Source organism: Chelon labrosus (assembly GCF_963514085.1).
Source record: "Chelon labrosus genome assembly, chromosome: 19".
Classification (NCBI taxonomy): domain Eukaryota; kingdom Metazoa; phylum Chordata; class Actinopteri; order Mugiliformes; family Mugilidae; genus Chelon; species Chelon labrosus.
The window spans coordinates 16749550-16767866 of NC_140352.1; the positions used below are offsets into that span (position 1 = coordinate 16749550).

General features: G+C 43.5%; 3 protein-coding genes across 3 annotated transcripts; all 3 read left to right on the forward strand.

Annotated features, from left to right (window-relative positions):
* The first annotated feature begins 1352 nt into the window (after positions 1 to 1352).
* On the forward strand, positions 1353 to 6175 carry gdf10b (growth differentiation factor 10b). The gene is made up of 3 exons (XM_084568228.1): positions 1353 to 2241; positions 3463 to 4367; positions 4710 to 6175. The coding sequence occupies exons 1-3, from the start codon at positions 1953 to 1955 to the stop codon at positions 4899 to 4901; spliced, it is 1386 nt and encodes a 461-aa protein (XP_084424354.1). The 5' UTR covers positions 1353 to 1952; the 3' UTR covers positions 4902 to 6175.
* Positions 6176 to 7700: 1525 nt separating this feature from the next.
* On the forward strand, positions 7701 to 12241 carry gdf2 (growth differentiation factor 2). Its single transcript, XM_084567623.1, has 2 exons — positions 7701 to 8807; positions 9964 to 12241. The coding sequence occupies exons 1-2, from the start codon at positions 8291 to 8293 to the stop codon at positions 10881 to 10883; spliced, it is 1437 nt and encodes a 478-aa protein (XP_084423749.1). The 5' UTR covers positions 7701 to 8290; the 3' UTR covers positions 10884 to 12241.
* A 1890-nt stretch (positions 12242 to 14131) lies between these two features.
* irbpl (interphotoreceptor retinoid-binding protein like) lies at positions 14132 to 17162 on the forward strand (the record flags this gene model as incomplete). The annotated part of the gene is made up of 1 exon (XM_084567311.1): positions 14132 to 17162. The coding sequence occupies exon 1, from the start codon at positions 14391 to 14393 to the stop codon at positions 17160 to 17162; it is 2772 nt and encodes a 923-aa protein (XP_084423437.1). The 5' UTR covers positions 14132 to 14390.
* Positions 17163 to 18317: the final 1155 nt, after the last annotated feature.

Below are 18317 nucleotides of genomic sequence, written 5' to 3' on the forward strand. Positions count from 1 at the left end.
CACTAGGAGGAGACTGATGCTATCTCAATCTTTCACTGAAGTCGCATGACCTTTAAACACATCAATGTTCTACTGAAGGGGATCCAAGTCCCAGGAGTCCTTCATGTCTGATGTAGGACACAGTGGTGTGAAAGAGCGCCTTGTGATCCCCCCTCAGGACCAGTATGAGGTATTTTAATGGCTGTCTGACCCATGGTGGCAGTAGTGCACTGCCATGTCTCTCACAGGGAAACCATTGTGCTGCATCAGAAACGCAGAAAGAAGAAGTCTGATGGTTCTTCTGCTGCTGCTGTGTGCCATTATCTCTTAGACGGGATTCACCACCCACCTATCAGTGCTTTGAGCAGCCATCCTAACAGTTCCAAGTCAGCTATCCTGAGACTGGAATTACCATCTTCATCTCCAGTTTAGGGTGGTGACTTATTTTGACCACTCAGACCTAACTAACCTAGTGCGTACATACAACCCTTGGGATAGTATTGGTACACCAGTTTACGTTAAGGGTTGAGTATTTGTTTTTGCATGGAGTTAACTTTGGCAAACATGTGTGCACATTTGGCATACTAGCTGTCGTACACAGTGCAACACAAAATGATGCTCACAAACCCCAAGAATACTATGTGTTCTTGGGGTTTTGACCTCTTCAGTAGTACCCCCTTTTCGTGCACCGTCAGATAAGTTCTTTCTAAATTTGCTGCACTTCTTCTACAAGCAAGGATACTACTGGCCTTTGAAATAAAATACTGTCAGAGAGTCCAAATTGAGGAAGCAGTTGACATTTATGAGACAGAAGACAGTCAAAAAAAGTTACGTAGAAACCAAGCTAACAGCTCTAAGCAATAGCAAGCGACATAATCCCAAGAATGAAAGTGAACAACATAGTACAGAAAAAATAAAAACAACATGAGCAACATTTGTGACTTATTAGCACTAGTTTGTCCGTTAGCCTGTTATCCTAGTAGCCTGTTAGCCTTTAGCTTCCCAACCACCATTAGCTGTACATGTGATTCCCGAAGAGTGGTTTTAAAGCTTACTGTGGCAGCCATCACTATCTTTGCTGTGCATGACTCCACCTAACTCTTAGCTTATTTAAAACTGGACAAAGAATTGGTGTATATACACTGATCAGGAATAACATTATGACCACCTTCCTAATATTGTGTAGGTCTCCCTTGTGCCTCCAGAACAGTTGTGACTCATCAGAGAATGGACATGGGCCTTCTGAGGGTGTCCTGTGGTGTCTATCAACAGAATGTTGTTAGTGGGGGCCTTTGGGTCCTGTGGGTTGAGGGGAGGGGCCTCTGTGGATCAGGCTTGTTCCAGTGCACCCCAGATAGATTATTTTTCTGTATTTTTTAATGCACCTCCACAAACGTTATGTTTTACACATTTTCTGCTCTCACACTGACAGTTGCTCCAAATATTGGAATAAAACGGGTGAAACCCCATTTGAGCAATATTCAGGCACAACCATTTTCCAGTAATACTGCCTAGTCACCCACATAGTTTTTATGATCTTTCATGTTACGCTTGGCAGTTTTGAAACAAGACCTCTGTTTCTTGCATTGGTGTCTCCCGGATTAAATAAAGCAACATCTGATGCCATCAAATAACTCTCAGCGACGAAGAACGGTGAAGTTATTCTCAATAAAAGTTATGGCTGTCTTAAGAAGCCCTGTACTTTGCTGTCAGTCAATACTCAGTTCATCTCATGGGCTGCGTTGCCTGTGCGCTCAGAGGCGTCACGACCTGTCATTCAGCAGCAGCGCTTCGTGCTTGCGTCCAGCCCGGGTCTCCTCCCATTGTAGAAACAGCTGTAGACCGTGAACCGTGGAGTGCGGGTCTGTCACGGATAACCCGGATACCGACTTGAAGTCTGGGTGGCCATCAACCACGGACAAATCATCAGCGAGTGTTACTTTTATTGTTTTCACTAAGAAAAGTTCAATTTCATGGAACTTTCATCCAGATCAGCAGCTATGAACAGCCGGCTTTTTCACGTCTTGCTTTTGCCGGCGATTCTGGGGTCCAGCTGGGGTCAGCTCGCATTCGAGAGTCCGGATGGAACCGCGCGTCAAGGTACCGATGCTCCACTGGCTGTCCAGCCGCGCGTCTTTACGCAGGAAAGCGCGAACCGGGACATGGTCTCCGTCAACATGTTTAAAGTGTACGAGAGGTACAATAAAGAGCCACGGAGTCAGAGGGAAGGAAACACTGTCAGGAGTTTTAAAGCTGTCCCGAGTGAGTACATACATCTTTTATTTCTTCCTCTGACAAAGTTACTGGACTGAAAACAACCGCATCTCGGTTTGAATCTTCTAACTGTTGGTATTATTGACTAATAATATTTATTAGGTGTTTTCTAAAACCACTATATTTAAAAATTCAGAAACTATTGTGTCATGGAGTGTTAATGATTGAACTTTAATAACCCATAATCAGCACAAAATAGACAGAAATCAGTTTTTATTCCTGAAGCAATCAAACAAATGTAAACCTAAATAATAGTCTTTATTTGGTAATTTTTTAAATATTCCACACTGTTCCCTAAATAAAAGTGTTTTATCTCATTCTCCAACCATAGTGATCCTTTTACATTTAAGTTTAACATTTTTATTTGTACATTTCATTCGTAGAGCCCCCTTTGTGTAGGCAGAAACTCAAAACGTCCTTTCACAAAATAATACCTCTAAAGATCTTCATTACTTCCTAAACACCATAAGTGCAGGTGTTTTGTCAATCACACAGCAGCCCTCGGTCCTCATTGGGCTAAACGTCCTCACCTCTGTGCTCCGTCAGTGTAGTGATTTACTGAACTGGGGGACTTTTAGTCTCAAACACTGTTTAGTTCCTCGGTAGCTGTAACAGCCTAGGTGTTAGACAAGAGCCTATTATCACACCCAGACACCGACTGCTCTAGCGAAAAGCCTCAGAGGAGCTCTTTCTCCCGTAAGCATTTCCATATGCCCACGACAGACCTGCTGGACCAACCTAATGTTTGTCTTTCAGGCTGTGGTGGAAGTGCAGGAGACAAGGTTGGGCTTCAAGAGTATAGCTATCTAGGATGAGGTTTTTGGTCATGCATGAGGCAGGCACTTAACCGTGCCGGGCTTAATATTTTCCATGCTGCTTCTTGTGCCGGTCAGATGTGTTGAGCAACGTTTTGCAGATGATATATTGGATGCTGTTTTTCATTTCAGTCAAACGGGCCAGAGTGAAATGATAAAGGAGGAAAAAGAACAGAGGGGGGGAACGGTTCAAGTTAGCAATGTGATCGCTTCACTCATCGTTAATGTTCCTTTCAGAGAGAGGTGACCCCTCAGAGCTATTGTTGAACAATCCTTGTTCGAAGTTATTTGTCCAATTAGAAAAAGACAGGATGAAAATGTGTCCTCAGTGATATTTGAACTGTTCCTTGCCAGCCTTTTTATTTGTCTTCCGATTCCCTCTCAAATTTCCCAGGAGTCTCACATGGCAAAGATGTGTTCCAGTTCAACCTGTCCTCCATCCAAAACTCCGAGCTGATCCTGTTCGCCTCTTTCCACTTTCTCTACAAGCGACCCCGCCACCAGCAGAGGCCGTGGCGTTTCAGAAGGCCCCGCCACCCGTCTGCCGGCCTCCAGCATCCTCCCTCCTCGCACCTCCTCTTCCATGGATCGTCCCCAGACTCGGATTTAGCAACACCGCTGGGAAACATAACTCTGTCTCCTTTCAAGAAGGGCTCTTGGCAAACAAGGGATGTAACTGCAGTGGTGAAACATGCCAGGGATGTCAAAGAGCTTGAGGTCATGGCGGAGTTTGATATGGGGTTCGAGGCCGCCCGGGTGCAGCAGAGGAGCCCCCACGGCCAAGAACGCCTCTCTGAAGCCAATCTGCCGTACATCTTGGTATATTTGGACGATCAAGCTATAGACGAGCCGAACAGCGTGGCCACGTCGCTTCAGAGGTACGGGCCATTTCATGTCGGGGAGGACGCGTCAGCCTCAAGCTCAGCCTCAAGGGTCCGGAGGGAGCTCCACCACCAGATCCACACCAACGACATCCCAGAGGTCCGGTTCAACACCCTGAAGAACCACGAACTGTGGCAGAACACTTATTTCCCGGCTAAAGCCAAAGCGGAGGTCAAACTGGGGAGGAAGCAGGGCCAGGTGGGCGGCGAGGGCGGCCTGAGCAAGCCCCAAGTGCTGAGCTTTGATGAGAGGACGATGAAGAAGGCCAGGAGGAGACAGTGGAGCGAGCCCAGGGCTTGCTCCAGGCGCTACCTGAGGGTGGACTTTGCTGACATCGGCTGGAGCGAGTGGGTGCTGGCGCCAAAGTCGTTTGATGCCTACTACTGCGCCGGGACCTGTGGATTCCCCATACCTAAAGTGAGCCACAAACAAATAACTTTTTCATTTGCACCTTGTTTTACAATCACCCGCTGGGATGAGAGAGTTTATTTCTGCAGAATTAAACTGGTAGTCAGTGAGCTTAAAATAGACAGAAGTGCACAGAAGTAACATAGAATCTGTGCGAAGAATCTCGTGCAGTTGTAATTTTTCTCTGTATTTTAGTGAAATGGACAAAGAAGAGCTTTAAAGAACATCCTTGCATTTTTCAAATTTAATTCAAATTCTCAAACAACAGAAAAATCCATAGATATTAGCCCTTGGTTGAAGTTAAACAGCCCTTGCTCAGTTGATGCAGTAATGGTTCCCTTGCTTCCTCAGGTGGCGCGTCCCTCCAACCATGCCATCATCCAGAGCATCGTCAGAGTCGTGGGAATCGTCCCCGGCGTCCCCGAGTCGTGCTGCGTTCCGGACAAGATGAGCCCCCTCGCCGTCCTCTTCCTCGACCCCGACAGGAACATGGTGCTAAAGATTTACCCCGGCATGTCCGTGGACACGTGCGCCTGCCGGTAGGGTCGGAGCGGTCCGAGAGCCACCGGGAGCTGTGATCCGTGGAGATGACGGGACAGTGAGGACGACGGAAATGTGGACTCGCCGCGGAGCACGAAGGCACATGTCAGACAGACGAACTGTTGTGGTTAGTCACAGAGAGGAGGAAAGAGAGAGTCCTACTCATTTTTTTCTGAACTTTTGGGCTAGTTTCGCCGTGATTGGACATTGCCTTAAGTTTCTCCTGCTTTTCTAACACTTTCTGTACATGTCTACCTTTATTTGGTCCACTTTCATTTAGTTTCTCCTCTCCAGGAAGGGCCCTTAAAGAAACCTGTGTTTGTAAGTCTCTGTGTTGGCTAGATGGATGGCTTTAGGACACATTTCCAGCAGGCAGTTTCTTTTGAGCCTTAATCAGCTTTTCAGTCGACTTTTACTGCAGATTTTGATTTATAAAGGGATTTCTGTCTGTTCTGAATTCAAAAAGGACTTAATTTTCTCTGGTATCTGCATAGACGCAAATGAATATGCTCAGACTCCTTAGAAACGGCTAGTGTTACGAACCTATACCGACTTGTCCAGGTTCTCGTTTGAGGAGCTCAGTCTTATAAGATCTGGGTTTCAAATCTCTTTACGCTATCTGCTGCTCGCAACCACGTTTCAACTCAGAACTGGATTTTGGTCACTCTGTTAAACTGAAGGAGACTTTTCGGACACAGAGGCCGCAGTGTGGTATATTCTCTATCTGCCTAACTAACTCATGTAAATACTGTAGTTAATAACACGAACTAAGTGGTGCTTATTCTCAAGTGATGTGACACTCTGAGTGGCACACTGTTTATCATGCATGAGAGCTCATATCTAACTATATTTCAGTAGTTATTTGTTTATATCTTGTATATAATGAGTGCATTCGTCTGCATCCTAAGCGTTGTGCAGCACGTGTCCGCTGCCTGCTGCAGCAGAGTGGAAAGCAGTGTTTTGCTGCCACCTGCTGTGCATTTTGTGAAAATTCAAGGGATTTTTAGCATAAGAATTGAAAAAACGTACTGTACCTCCCGTGGCTATTCACTCCACTGCAATACACTTAATACATTAATATATCCTACGTGACATGTATAGTTTGTACTATGTACAGTAATGACAGTAGATTTCCATTGTAACTAAAAAAAAAAAAAAAAAAGATCCACTCAAATAAGTGTGTGGCTACAGTGTAATTAAAGAGTATTATGACGTGTGCTTTAACAGATCATAGACATGATGTATGCTTGTTATGGAAATAAACTGAATTGTACATACAGTCCAAGGTACTTTTGCACTTAGGTTTTATAATAAGTATAATATGTGTACATTTAATATGACACTTTAGCTTAAATTACCGCATGTCATCCATATACCTTTGATTAATTCATTCATTCATTCATTCATCTTCTGTAACCGCTTGTCCTGTGAAGGGCCGCGGGGGGGCTGGAGCCTATCCCAGCTGTCAGCTGGCTAGAGGTGGGGTACACCCGGGACAGGACGCCAGTCTATCGCAGGGCTATACCTTTGATAATGTTAAATAAGTTTTCATTTTATTTAAAGGACGTATTGGTTTGTCGGTGTATAAGTGGATTTTTTCTTAATTAACAAAATATGGACAGTCAGTCGTGTCTGAATACCACCATAGTGTTTCTCTAGTGTGTTTTTGAACACAGCAACTCAAATTCAAGTACAAATCAATGAAATCTGTAGGATAACTTGAGGATTTCTTGGGAATTTCAGTTTTATTTATTTATTTTTTTCACCAGCACTGCATGAGTAATAATGATGGATCCAATTTAAAGCTGAATATTTTCATATAAACAATGGATCCGATAATTAGGTGTCACGTGACAGAGGTCATCCATAGTAATGAACCTGCAAAAAATGCATCACCAAACTGTGTTTTTGTGGCTGATTGTTTAGTATTTATGGACAATTCATCCCAACCACTCTTCGCCGTCTGCAACAGGCAGCTGATTTTATATAATAATCAAAAAAAGCCAGATTCGCAGCAGTCGAGAGATAAATATTAGCAATATTGATGCTGGTAAACACTGGTGGATAGCTGCACACCAAGAAATTTCCAAGAAGATTTACTATTACCGCTAATGAAAACTGAGGGTTAATGTCAACTTGGTTTCAATATTTTAACTATATGTGTCCACATTGTGTTGTTGTTCTCAAAGCTGCTAACAATGAAACTGTTCTTTGACAATTTAAGCGCTCCATGTTTCTAAATCCTGTGCACTGATAAGAAAAAAAGGATAGTTCTTGACTTAAGAAAACTTTGGATAAAGAAATTGGCACAAAGGCATATCAGTGTCACTAATCTGAGGCGTACAATACATAATTGGCCACATCCTAATGTAATTTTGTACATTTTTTTCTACATATTTCTTAAGCCACTAATCAGATGACCGCAGTTTCCTAACGGTTTTTCATTCTGTTTGTTTTCCCCCCGCATGCCCACATTATTTGCTGTATCCGTGCCAGTACATTTTGTCGACGCCTTTCATCGCCGACAGACTCCATACAGAGGAACTCTTAAAGGCATGAAAGGGCCGCAGTGAAGGCATTTTTATGAAACCCAGCATGAAGCGAGCACTGAGTGAAAGATAGAAATTCCGAGATACACCGTACTAAGGCCGACGTCCCCAGACACGCTGGCTTGTGGTTTGGGCTCAAATCCCCCACAGGAACGCAGGGTAGAGTTCTGCTATCCCAAAACCCATTTAAGTCCATCATGTCTTTGTTCCACTTGCCAGCGGTGCCTAAAAAACCCTTGCTCTCAGATTTTATAGAATCCTAGAACATTTCCATGTGCTTTCATATGGTTGCATATTGGTAAGATGAATCCAGAAAGACATAAAAAGTAATATGCTCTTTTTTTCTTGTAGCTTTTTTATGCTACGACTGGAGGTGCAATCAGAAGACAGTAACATCTTGTGGAGTGCAGGCTGGTGATACTGGCTGCACTAGTCACAGCGGTAACCAATCGGATTCACATTACAAAGTAGGCTTGTACAACACCAAAACTCCCACGTCATTGTTCTAAATAACATCTGCTACGATGCTAATGTGGCTAGAGATCTCAGAATTGCAGAGGATTTGTGTAACAAACCTTGCAGCTGCATCTACATGTGACGTTTGACTAAAATATCTAGTTTAGCTGGTTTCGATATGATGCGTCACCCTTGCCCTCAATCTGGGAAAAGTCACTTTATGGAAGTGCCTGCTTGTCAGTAAACTCACATTTTCCAGCATCTCCCTCATTATCGCCAACGAGTGTTTACAGTGTCTTCATTAGCAGCCAGCCCTCAAATGATAACAGAGCTTTAAAGAAGGCATCGGCTGCGGTGATAAGCACGGCCAAGCTACTATTTTGGTTGATGCAAGTCCCCCTGTTTACTCTGGGAGCATGGGAGCGGACATCAGGACTGGGATCCTCGCATTGGGGATCTCCATATTCAAACCTTGCCACCGCAAAGTCTGCTTTCAAGCCGCGAAGAAGACTGAAGCACGGTTGTGTAGAAATGCCTAATTTCAAAATGCAGATGTCCGGAACCTTCCTGTTCCAGGTGTGTTTGAGTCTGGTGCTTTCCACGGGCTCCTGCACCTGTAAGCCTCTCAACAACGACATCCAAAGCGCGGAACTGGAGGAGCTGGAGGAGCTGGACTCTCAGCTGTCGGAGGACCTTCTGGAGGAGGATGACATGGATCTGAGGATGGAGAACCTTCTGGGAACCATGAAGGAGGGTTTTCTGAGGCAACTCAACCTGTCAGATGTCCCTCAAGAGCACGGCAAGATCTTCCCCCCTCAGTTCATGATGGAGCTGTACAACAAGTACGCCTCGGACAGCTCGGCAGTACCTCAGTCTGATGTCATACGAAGCTTCACTGTCCAAGGTACATCAACAAGATTCATAGCTGTTGGTTATTTAATTTAACAGAGATTGTCTTTCACGGATGTTTTGATCAGTGAATCCGTGTTGCTTATAGTGACTTTTTTTAGTGACTTTATTCTTCTCTATAGCTCTAAACCAACTAGAGGTCTTCCAACCTATGGCCTGGGACCTTTTAAAACTGAAGCATTGGTTACTTGTGTTGAAGAAAAAACAGTCCAAGTCTTGTTCCAAGTTTGCTGAAGTAGTGCAAGTTTATTGGAGTTCCAGGTCATGGTGAGCTTACTGACACAGAGTGGGTCTGAGACCAGAGACTGACCCAGAATGCAGAGAACAGATATACCCTGTCCCCAGGTGTGGTTGCAGACAGTTCCTGAATAGATCGTATAGTGGATGTATATTGGTCAGTCGAGGGTAACTTTACACAGGAGGGTGAACTCAGTAGGGTGGCAGAGGTGGCTCCCAGACATGGTCAGAGACAAAAGAACGAAAGGACTGAAGAGTAACACTCAGGTAGTATGATCAAGGCTCTGATCAGCAGGGGAGAGGAGACGGGGAGGGTAAACGAGGAGTATGATCAGGAAACTCTGATTGGCAGGGGAGCAGAGACAGGAGAGATCAACATATGGCTGGATTTGCCCCAGACATGTCGATGCCAATGTCCCTTCAAATATAATGTATGTTGTATATTTAAGTTTTCTTCTTCACTTGCAAGTGGTGTTCATCATTTCAGTTTAAAGTTCTATTCTTACAGATCTAAAGATTGAGTTCGTGCAGCGGATATACTTTTCCTCTGGGTTTCTGATCACCTTACAGATGTTGGGCACCAAGATAATTCAGGAACCAATGCTCAAAGTGTCCTAGAGTACTACTGTCAATGATGAGGGTATTTCGTTATCCCATGATGGCCTGTTTAATACTTGGAAATGAGAGCAGAACAACCCCTCCCTCAAGAGGTCAACTGCTGCCTGTGTGGTCTTTGGAACTCTAGTGATGTTGTGAACTATGTATATTTAGCATTTAGCAACACAGACACTGGACGGATGACTTACTATCACCAATCATAAACCAAGACTTCACTCCCCTGGGTAACAATACCCCTACACGACTCAGCTGTCTTCTCAGATAAATGATCAGATCTTTTCTCACCTCTCCCACAGATATCACTGTCTCTGTGACAAATGGGACAAAGTCAAAGCACAGTCTGCAGTTCAACGTCAGCATCCCCACCCACGAAAAGATCACCACCGCCGAACTACAGCTCCTCTTCTTCCCAGATGCCAGGTCAGAGGTCACCTCCCACACTTTCAAGGCCACCGTAAAAGTCTACGAGGTCGATCGTGACAATTTCACATCCCCGACCCAGCTGCTGGTTGGCAAGGAGGTGATGGGCTCGCACAGCATGTGGGTGACGTTCGACGTGACCGCGGCGGTTCAGAACTGGATCAAGTCGGGGCGTGGAGCCATGGTTTTCAGTGTGGTGGTGGATAAGAGGGACTGTGAGGCTTGTGGTGGCGAAGAGGAAGGATCCAGCTGTTTAAATATGAGTACATCTGTTGGAGACAACACATCAGCCGCATTAATCGTCTTCTCAAATGACCTCGGCAGCAGGACGAGGGAGACAAAGAAGGAGCTTAAAGAGATGATCCTTCACGAAGAAGAAACCATTCTACACTCGGGGGCCGACTGGAACAGAGGAGATCAACTTCCAAACGAGATCCCAGAGGCCGAGCACCCGCGGAGAAAGAAGAGAAAGGCAGAGAGGGAATACTGCCGGCGGACCTCGCTCAGGGTCAACTTTAAAGACATCGGCTGGGACAGCTGGATCGTGGCCCCTCCTGAATATGACGCCTTTGAATGTCGAGGCCTGTGCTACCACCCGTTGACGGATGAATCAACCCCATCGAAGCACGCCCTCATACAGACACTGATGAACATCAGGGACCCCAAGAAGGCCAACATGGCGTGCTGCGTCCCCATCAAACTGGACCCCATCACAGTCATGTATCAGGAGAACGGACGACTCACGATAAGATACCTGTATGAAGAGATGAAGGTGGCCGAGTGTGGCTGCAGGTAGTCAGAGACTGCTGGTTCGCCCTTGTGGAAGCAAAAATAATAATAATAGTTTTAAAGTTGAATTTCCTTCAAATCAGTCCAGTGTGACAGGCCAGATAACAACCTCCAAGCCCTCCGGTGTGCCAACAGAGGAACAGGAGGCTCAGTCAGAAACATGGATACCTACAAGAGTTTCTTTTCAAAATGTTCCTCAACAGCAATCGTCACATCAGCGACAAAAATAATACTCACTTCTGATTGTGTATTTTTGACTATTATGCAAGAATAAAGATGTGCCACAACTGAATCGTATAGAGAAGTACAAACATTACAGCAGTTCACCAGAACATAGCTGGTGACTGACAGATCAGAGATTAAAGGACTCTCTTATCACCATTTTTTGTTTTCTTAAAAAGAGAAAGAAAACAACACGTAGCTATCAAATGTTTCCAAGTTTGACATTCTAAGTGTGGCTGTAGTTAAGAGGCTAGCAAGCTTGTTAACATTAAGCACTAAGGTCTTATCAGAATATGAGTCTGGTAACACATTTCATTATAGGACGTGTTTCAACTGATATGGAGAAAAAAATACCTCTGTATGCAATTGGATAGTCCTACAACCAATCAGAGCCATTTTGTTGTGAACAAATTTGACTCCACGGTGCTCAGATGTCTGTACTTGCACGTTAAGCTGCTCACTTGTGCCTTAAATTGCCCCCCGGGGACAAATAAAGTTTTCTGAATCTGAATCAGATGATGTGTATGACTACGTCGCTGTTAGTCTTCTGTCCATCACCATGTAAATTGGCAAAGCCCAAATGATTTGATTGGCCCGGCATATCTGGAGCTCCTGGAGCATAATCAGTTCACAAAAGAAACGACTCTAGATCAACTTTCCACCACAAAAAGTTTGTGAAATTACATAAATGTTTACCAAATATGAAAAAATGGTTAAAACTGAAGAATTTACTGCAAGATGAGTGACACCAACAGAAGCTGAGCCACAACCCTCAAAGCCCTCACCCCTAGAACGTTTAATATTACTACTGTGGCAATAATAACACAAAGAAAAAATAAATTCTGCAAACCAAAAGACAGGCTGAACTTGCATTTTACACTGCAACACAGTCTATTCACAGTATATTGGAATGCTAATATTTTTGGTTTGCACTTTATTTCAAACGGATTGCAATCCCATATTTCTTAGGGCTTTTATTTAAAATTATTATGTTATTGTTATTATTGAATTTCATATGTTGACACCAATAAACCGAAGGTGTCAAACCTTCAACACCTTTTTTTCATTCTGTATTTAATTGTCCTTATGTGTATATAAAAAGCTTCCCCATACAGTTTCTTGGTTTAATGTATTTCCACTTTTTATTTGTGTGCAATAATAATAATAATGTAAAACGAAAAAAATGTAAAACAAAAAAAATGTTTTAATAAACGCTATTGAAAATTTTAGCATTTGTATTTACTACAAAAAAATCATTATTTTTTGGTAAAATATAAGAGAATCTATTGTCAAAGATACGCTTGTAAAACACATAAATAAATATTTAATCACTGCAAATATCACACTTATGTAAATCTGTATATTTCTAGATGTAGTTTGTTTGTATTGATATAGATTTAGAATTACTCTGTAAATTAAACATACACATACAGTACTTGAACAGTTTATACATGCTATACACTGCTAGATGGCTGATGTAGCATCCACCATAAGTTGTCTCTCTGTAAGCTGCTATACAGAGAGGCGGAGGTTAATTTCCACAGTGGATAGGTCTAAATGATGATTAAACATCATCTTGACTTTGACGGAAATTGTTTCAAATTGCCAGATGTATAGTAAGATATGCCTCCCTCAGTGTGCATGTTTTTATTGTGCTCTGTCTCATGATGTCTACATTTTGTTTTTGAGGCCTTCCAACACTGAAATAAATAAAATTCTTGGGGAAATCCTGTGTCACAAAATGAAATTTAATTTTGATTTAAGTCATTTATCTTATTTACTCAGCTTATACTATATCCACTGCGCTTGGTAACTATGACCGTAAAACCTTAAAAACTAAGCAAGAGCACAACCAGTAATAGAAAAAGCACCTCATAATTAAATTATTTCAATGCAACAAAGCTCTTTCACATTCATGCACTTATCACCATACGCTAATGTAGCTAATGCGTGCAGATGTCAGCTGTGTAAACATTAGAAGTCAGTGACACAGCCTTATCAGAGCTGAACCCTCAGTGTCAACACCAGTGAGAGGACATGTTTGTGCAACACTTGCACATCCTGTATTGCTTACACTAAATTGTCCTTGTCTCTAAATAGCACAAATATCATTGCTGGTAATCATATTTTAATGGCACTGGTTACATTTTGCCTCACGGTAATCTGACCCATTGGTCAAAATGGAAAGAGAGCTCATTTATTTATTCATTTTTGGAGATGATGTTCCCACATCAGCTCCCACATTCGCTCACTGAGATAATTACTGTACCTCTGTTCTTTGACTCTTCTTTCTGTCATATTCAAATAATATATATATTTTTTTTAATTCAAGAAAAACTTCAGGAATTTCCTTATCAGGAACAGCTCTTAAATCAGTAAAACAATGTTCAGTGTTTCAAAGGTCTAGGAATTTGCAGAGAGGGATATTGTGTTATGTAAGGCGTGAAGCAGTATTAAAAGTTAAGGCGCTAAGATTAGCTCAACACCCACCGTCTAGCACTTGGTGACGTCCGGCTGCATTAGCTCTGAGCTGTAAAATTGTCCACACACAGGTCTGGCCTACACAAATATATAGTTTGAAATAAAAGAAGGAAAGACGACTGCGCTTGCATGGGGGAAAGAAGAAATTAGGTCAGCATTCAATCTAGATAAAAAAAAATAATAAAATCCAATCAACCATTTGTTTCTATATCCAGAGAGTGGGTGTTTTTTTTTTTTTTTTTTTTTAAATCCCAATTCTGATCCTTCATGTGTTTTAGGAAGGCTTTGCCACGTGTCCACAAACTGTGTAATCATGTCACCAGTGACGTGACCCAGACGTGACCCCTAAAGCTACCAACAGCACCAAAATACACCGCCATAAGCTTCAACAACAAACAAGGGAGAGAGAGGGAGGAGGAGGTGGGAGTTAAGGTGAAGGAGAGCAAAGGTTTCTTATCAGACTGTTATGAATCTCAGTGGTGTATTATGGTGAAGCTGGCAAATGGTAACGCCTAAATGGCAACACTGTAAGTAAACTGAGGACCGTGTTTGTATGGGCGGTAAGAAACCTCCCACGCACCTCCCATTTACCAATTTTTGTTCTGCGTGCTATTGTCTGCGAGCTGAAGCACCACAGATAAAGCGATTAAAGGTTTATTGGGGACAAAAGCCTCTTATGCTGATGTTGCTATCCAAAAAAGTATGACAATGACATGTTCCCTCCTATGAAAACCACACAGACAGATGATCGAATGCAGCTCAGTGAAAGGGAAGCCAGAGAGGTTTACTTTCCAACAGCACTGACGAAGAGATGCCGCAACACGCAACTCCACCGCTGCTACTGACGCTTCTCCTGTGTACTCTATCTGTCAACTCTTCATTCCAGCCAGCTCTTGTATTAGAAATGGCCAAGATTCTCCTGGAGAACTACTGCTTCCCAGAGAACCTGGTTGGGATGCAGGAGGCAATCCAACAAGCCATCAACAGCGGAGAAATCCTGCAGATTTCGGATAGGAAGACCCTGGCAGCTGTGCTCACCGTCGGAGTACAAGGAGCGCTTAATGATCCGCGGTTGGCCGTGTCATACGAGCCCAATTTTGTCCCAGTGACGACACCGAAGCTGCTATCTCTTCCGAAAGAACAGTTGATCCGGCTGGTCAGAAACTCTGTTAAGCTGGATATCCTGGAAAACAATGTTGGATATTTGCGGATAGATCGCATCATTGGGGAAGAGACGGCAGCAAAGCTTGGATCTCTGCTGCGGGACATCATCTGGGACAAGGTTGCTCACACATCCTCACTAATCTTTGATCTGAGGTACAGCACAGCTGGAGAGCTGTCTGGAGTTCCTTTCATAGTCTCCTATTTCTCTGACCCTGACCCTCTCATTCATATAGAGACTGTGTATGACAGGCCCTCAAATACAACAAGGGAGCTGTGGACCATGTCATCAATAATGGGGGAAAGGTATGGCAAGAAGAAAGATGTGATTATTTTGACAAGTAAGCGCACTAAGGGTGCTGCTGAGGCAGTAGCATACACACTTAAAAACCTAAAGAGGGCCATCACCGTTGGGGAAAGGTCTGCTGGTGGCTCAGTAAAAGTCCAAAAGATCAGGATCCCTCAGTCAGACTTCTATATGACCGTTCCTGTGGCAAGATCCGTCAGCCCAGTCACAGGCCAGAGCTGGGAAGTGACTGGCGTTACCCCGACGGTCAACGTCATTGCCAAGGAAGCTGTTTCAAAAGCTAAGTCGCTTCTGGTCGTAAGGAACACCATTCCAAAAGTTGTGCAAAGCATCTCCGACATAATCAGAAGGTTGTACGCTTTCACTGATAGAGTCCCAGCCCTTCTTCAACATTTGCAATCTATAGATTTATTCTCCGTTGTATCTGAAGAGGACCTAGCAGTCAGACTCAACCAGGACCTCCAGACTGTGTCCGAAGATCCACGACTGATCATCAGATACATGGAAGACACTGCTGCGACCGTAGAGGAGGACACTGAGCTTTATCAAGTCCCAGATGATCCTGGCTTATTAAGGGCATACATTGATACGGTGTTCAAAGTAAAAGTCCTCCCTGGCAATACTGGTTACCTGCGTTTTGACAAGTTTGTAGAGACAGCTGGATTTTCTAAACTGGAAGAGCTCATGGCTAAAAATGTATGGGAACCCCTCAAAGACACTGATAACCTGATTATTGATCTACGTTATAACACCGGTGGATCATCTACCTCTCTAGCCCTTATACTGTCTTATCTCCAGGACTCCTCCCTGGAGCACCACTTTTTCACAATATATGATCGAATGCAGAATACGACAACAGAATATGACTCTCTGCCTGTAATTACAGGCCCAACGTACAGCTCCAAGCGTGGGGTTTATGTGTTAACCAGCTACTACACAGCAAGCGTCGGTGAAGAGTTTGCCTACCTGGTACAGTCCTTGCACTGTGGCACAGTCGTTGGGGAAATTACATCTGGTACTCTGATGCACTCAAAGACCTTTCGGATAGAAGGAACCGATATTGCCATCACTGTCCCTTTCATAAACTTTATAGATAACAATGGGGAGTGCTGGCTGGGAGGTGGCGTGGTCCCTGATGCCATTGTGCTAGCTGAGGAAGCTGTGGACCATGTTCATGAGATTGCAGACTTTCACAGAGGACTGCAGTCACTCATAAAGGGGACTGGGGAACTGTTAGAAAAATACTACGCAATTCACGAAGTCGCATTACAGGTTGGCGAGGCACTGTTAAGTAAATGGTCTGATGGCCTGTACCGGTCAGTGATTGACTTTGAATCGTTGGCGTCTCAGTTGACAGCAGATCTCCAGGAGACCTCAGGTGATGACCGCCTCCATGTCTTCCACTGCGAAGTGGAGCCTGAATCGCTTCATGAAGTTCCAAAAATCCCTACAGCAGAAGAAGTGGGCTATATAATCGATGCTCTGTTTAAAATTGAGCTCTTGCCAGGTAACATTGGCTACCTAAGGTTTGACATGATGGCGGACATAGAAGTTGTAAAAGCGATCGGGCCTCAGCTCATACAGTTAGTGTGGAGTAAGATAGTAAACACAGATGCCCTTGTAATTGATATGAGGTACAACACCGGTGGTTATTCAACAGCAGTCCCCCTCTTGTGTACTTATTTCTTTGACGCTGAACCTTTGCGGCACCTTTACTCTGTTTTTGACCGCACAACAACCACCATGACAGAGGTCATGACGTTGCCTCATGTCAGGGGTCAAAGGTATGGATCCTCCAAGGACCTCTTCATCCTCACAAGTCATATGACCGGGTCAGCAGCCGAAGTGTTCACTCGCACCATGAAGGACCTGAATCGGGCCACAATTATTGGGGAGCCAACGATCGGGGGGTCTTTATCAAGTGGAGCCTATCAGATCGAGGACAGCATCCTGTACGCTTCCATCCCTAACCAGGTTGTTTTGAGTGCCGTCACTGGAAAAGCGTGGAGCTTTTCAGGGGTTGAGCCTCATGTCATTGCTCAGGCAAATGACGCACTTCATGTTGCGCAGAGAATCATAACAGCAAGGCTGTTGAAGAAAGGTCAAGTGAAATAATATTAATATTAATATTTTATTTAAAATGTTTAGGATTAAGATAAAGCTGTCTTGTGTTTAGCCACCACATCAGTGTTTTATGTGGGGCATGTGTGGCCTTGTATATGTTGTTGTCAATTAATCCTTTTAAGGCATTGTCCAGTGTTATAAGTTTATTTGGTTGACAGAACATGAGGGAAATGAATAGAGGGATGAGGGGGTCGAGGGGATGGATGAAAGAACTGGAAGGGAAGGGATGAGAGTGCTTTGGATCCTTCTACCCCTGGTTCCTGTAATGAAAGATGGAAGTGATAGCAAAGAAAAAGGGGGATGTGGAGGGTGGGGGTTGAGCACTGAGACAAACAGAGACGGAGGGGGTTAACATACACCTTTACTGGTAAGCACCGAAAAATAGAAGGACATAGGGTGTGGTCTTTTTCCTGAATGTAAGTTACAATAACTTCATTGGTTTTAAGATATTCTCATTACAGAAGGGAACTTATAGTATTTGCTAACCTCAAATCTACTTGTATATAAAACTTCTATTTCATCAGAATTAACCAAATGTCAAGGTGTCTCACATCAAATAAGCTTTCCTAAATTAAAACATGTGGCACTTTAAACCTTCTAATGCTTCCATCTGCAGTTTTCATACACCTTATGTAGTTTTTTCCCCCTCTTATTATTGTATTATCATGTATGATTCCCATTGATCATATTTTAAATGCCAGGTATTAAGAGATACATATTTTGTTGGCTTTGTCATGTGATATCGCTGATATGTTTTTTGGGCTTTGTTTTACATCAGTTCAGTCTGCTGTAATAATGTCTGAGCTTTTCTGAACCTCAACTATAGAACATACCAGCAGATGGAGCAAGTACCAAACAAACCTAAACTCAGTCTCCTTTCTGACGCTGGACCGAGCTTAACTGTTGCTGTTGAACGTGTCTATCAATAAAGAAACAATAAAGAACTCTGTGGTGCCGTGTTATTAACAGGAATCTACCTTTTTGTAGAAATCCCTGAGCGGGACACATGAGCTAAGTTTGTTTCGACAGTAGATGAGTTATTTTAACATTTTCTTCTGTTTTTCCATCTACAAAAACAGCATAAATTGAACTTCAGACATCACTAGCACCCATTTACATACAGACACTAAGGTGCCTTTCCAGATA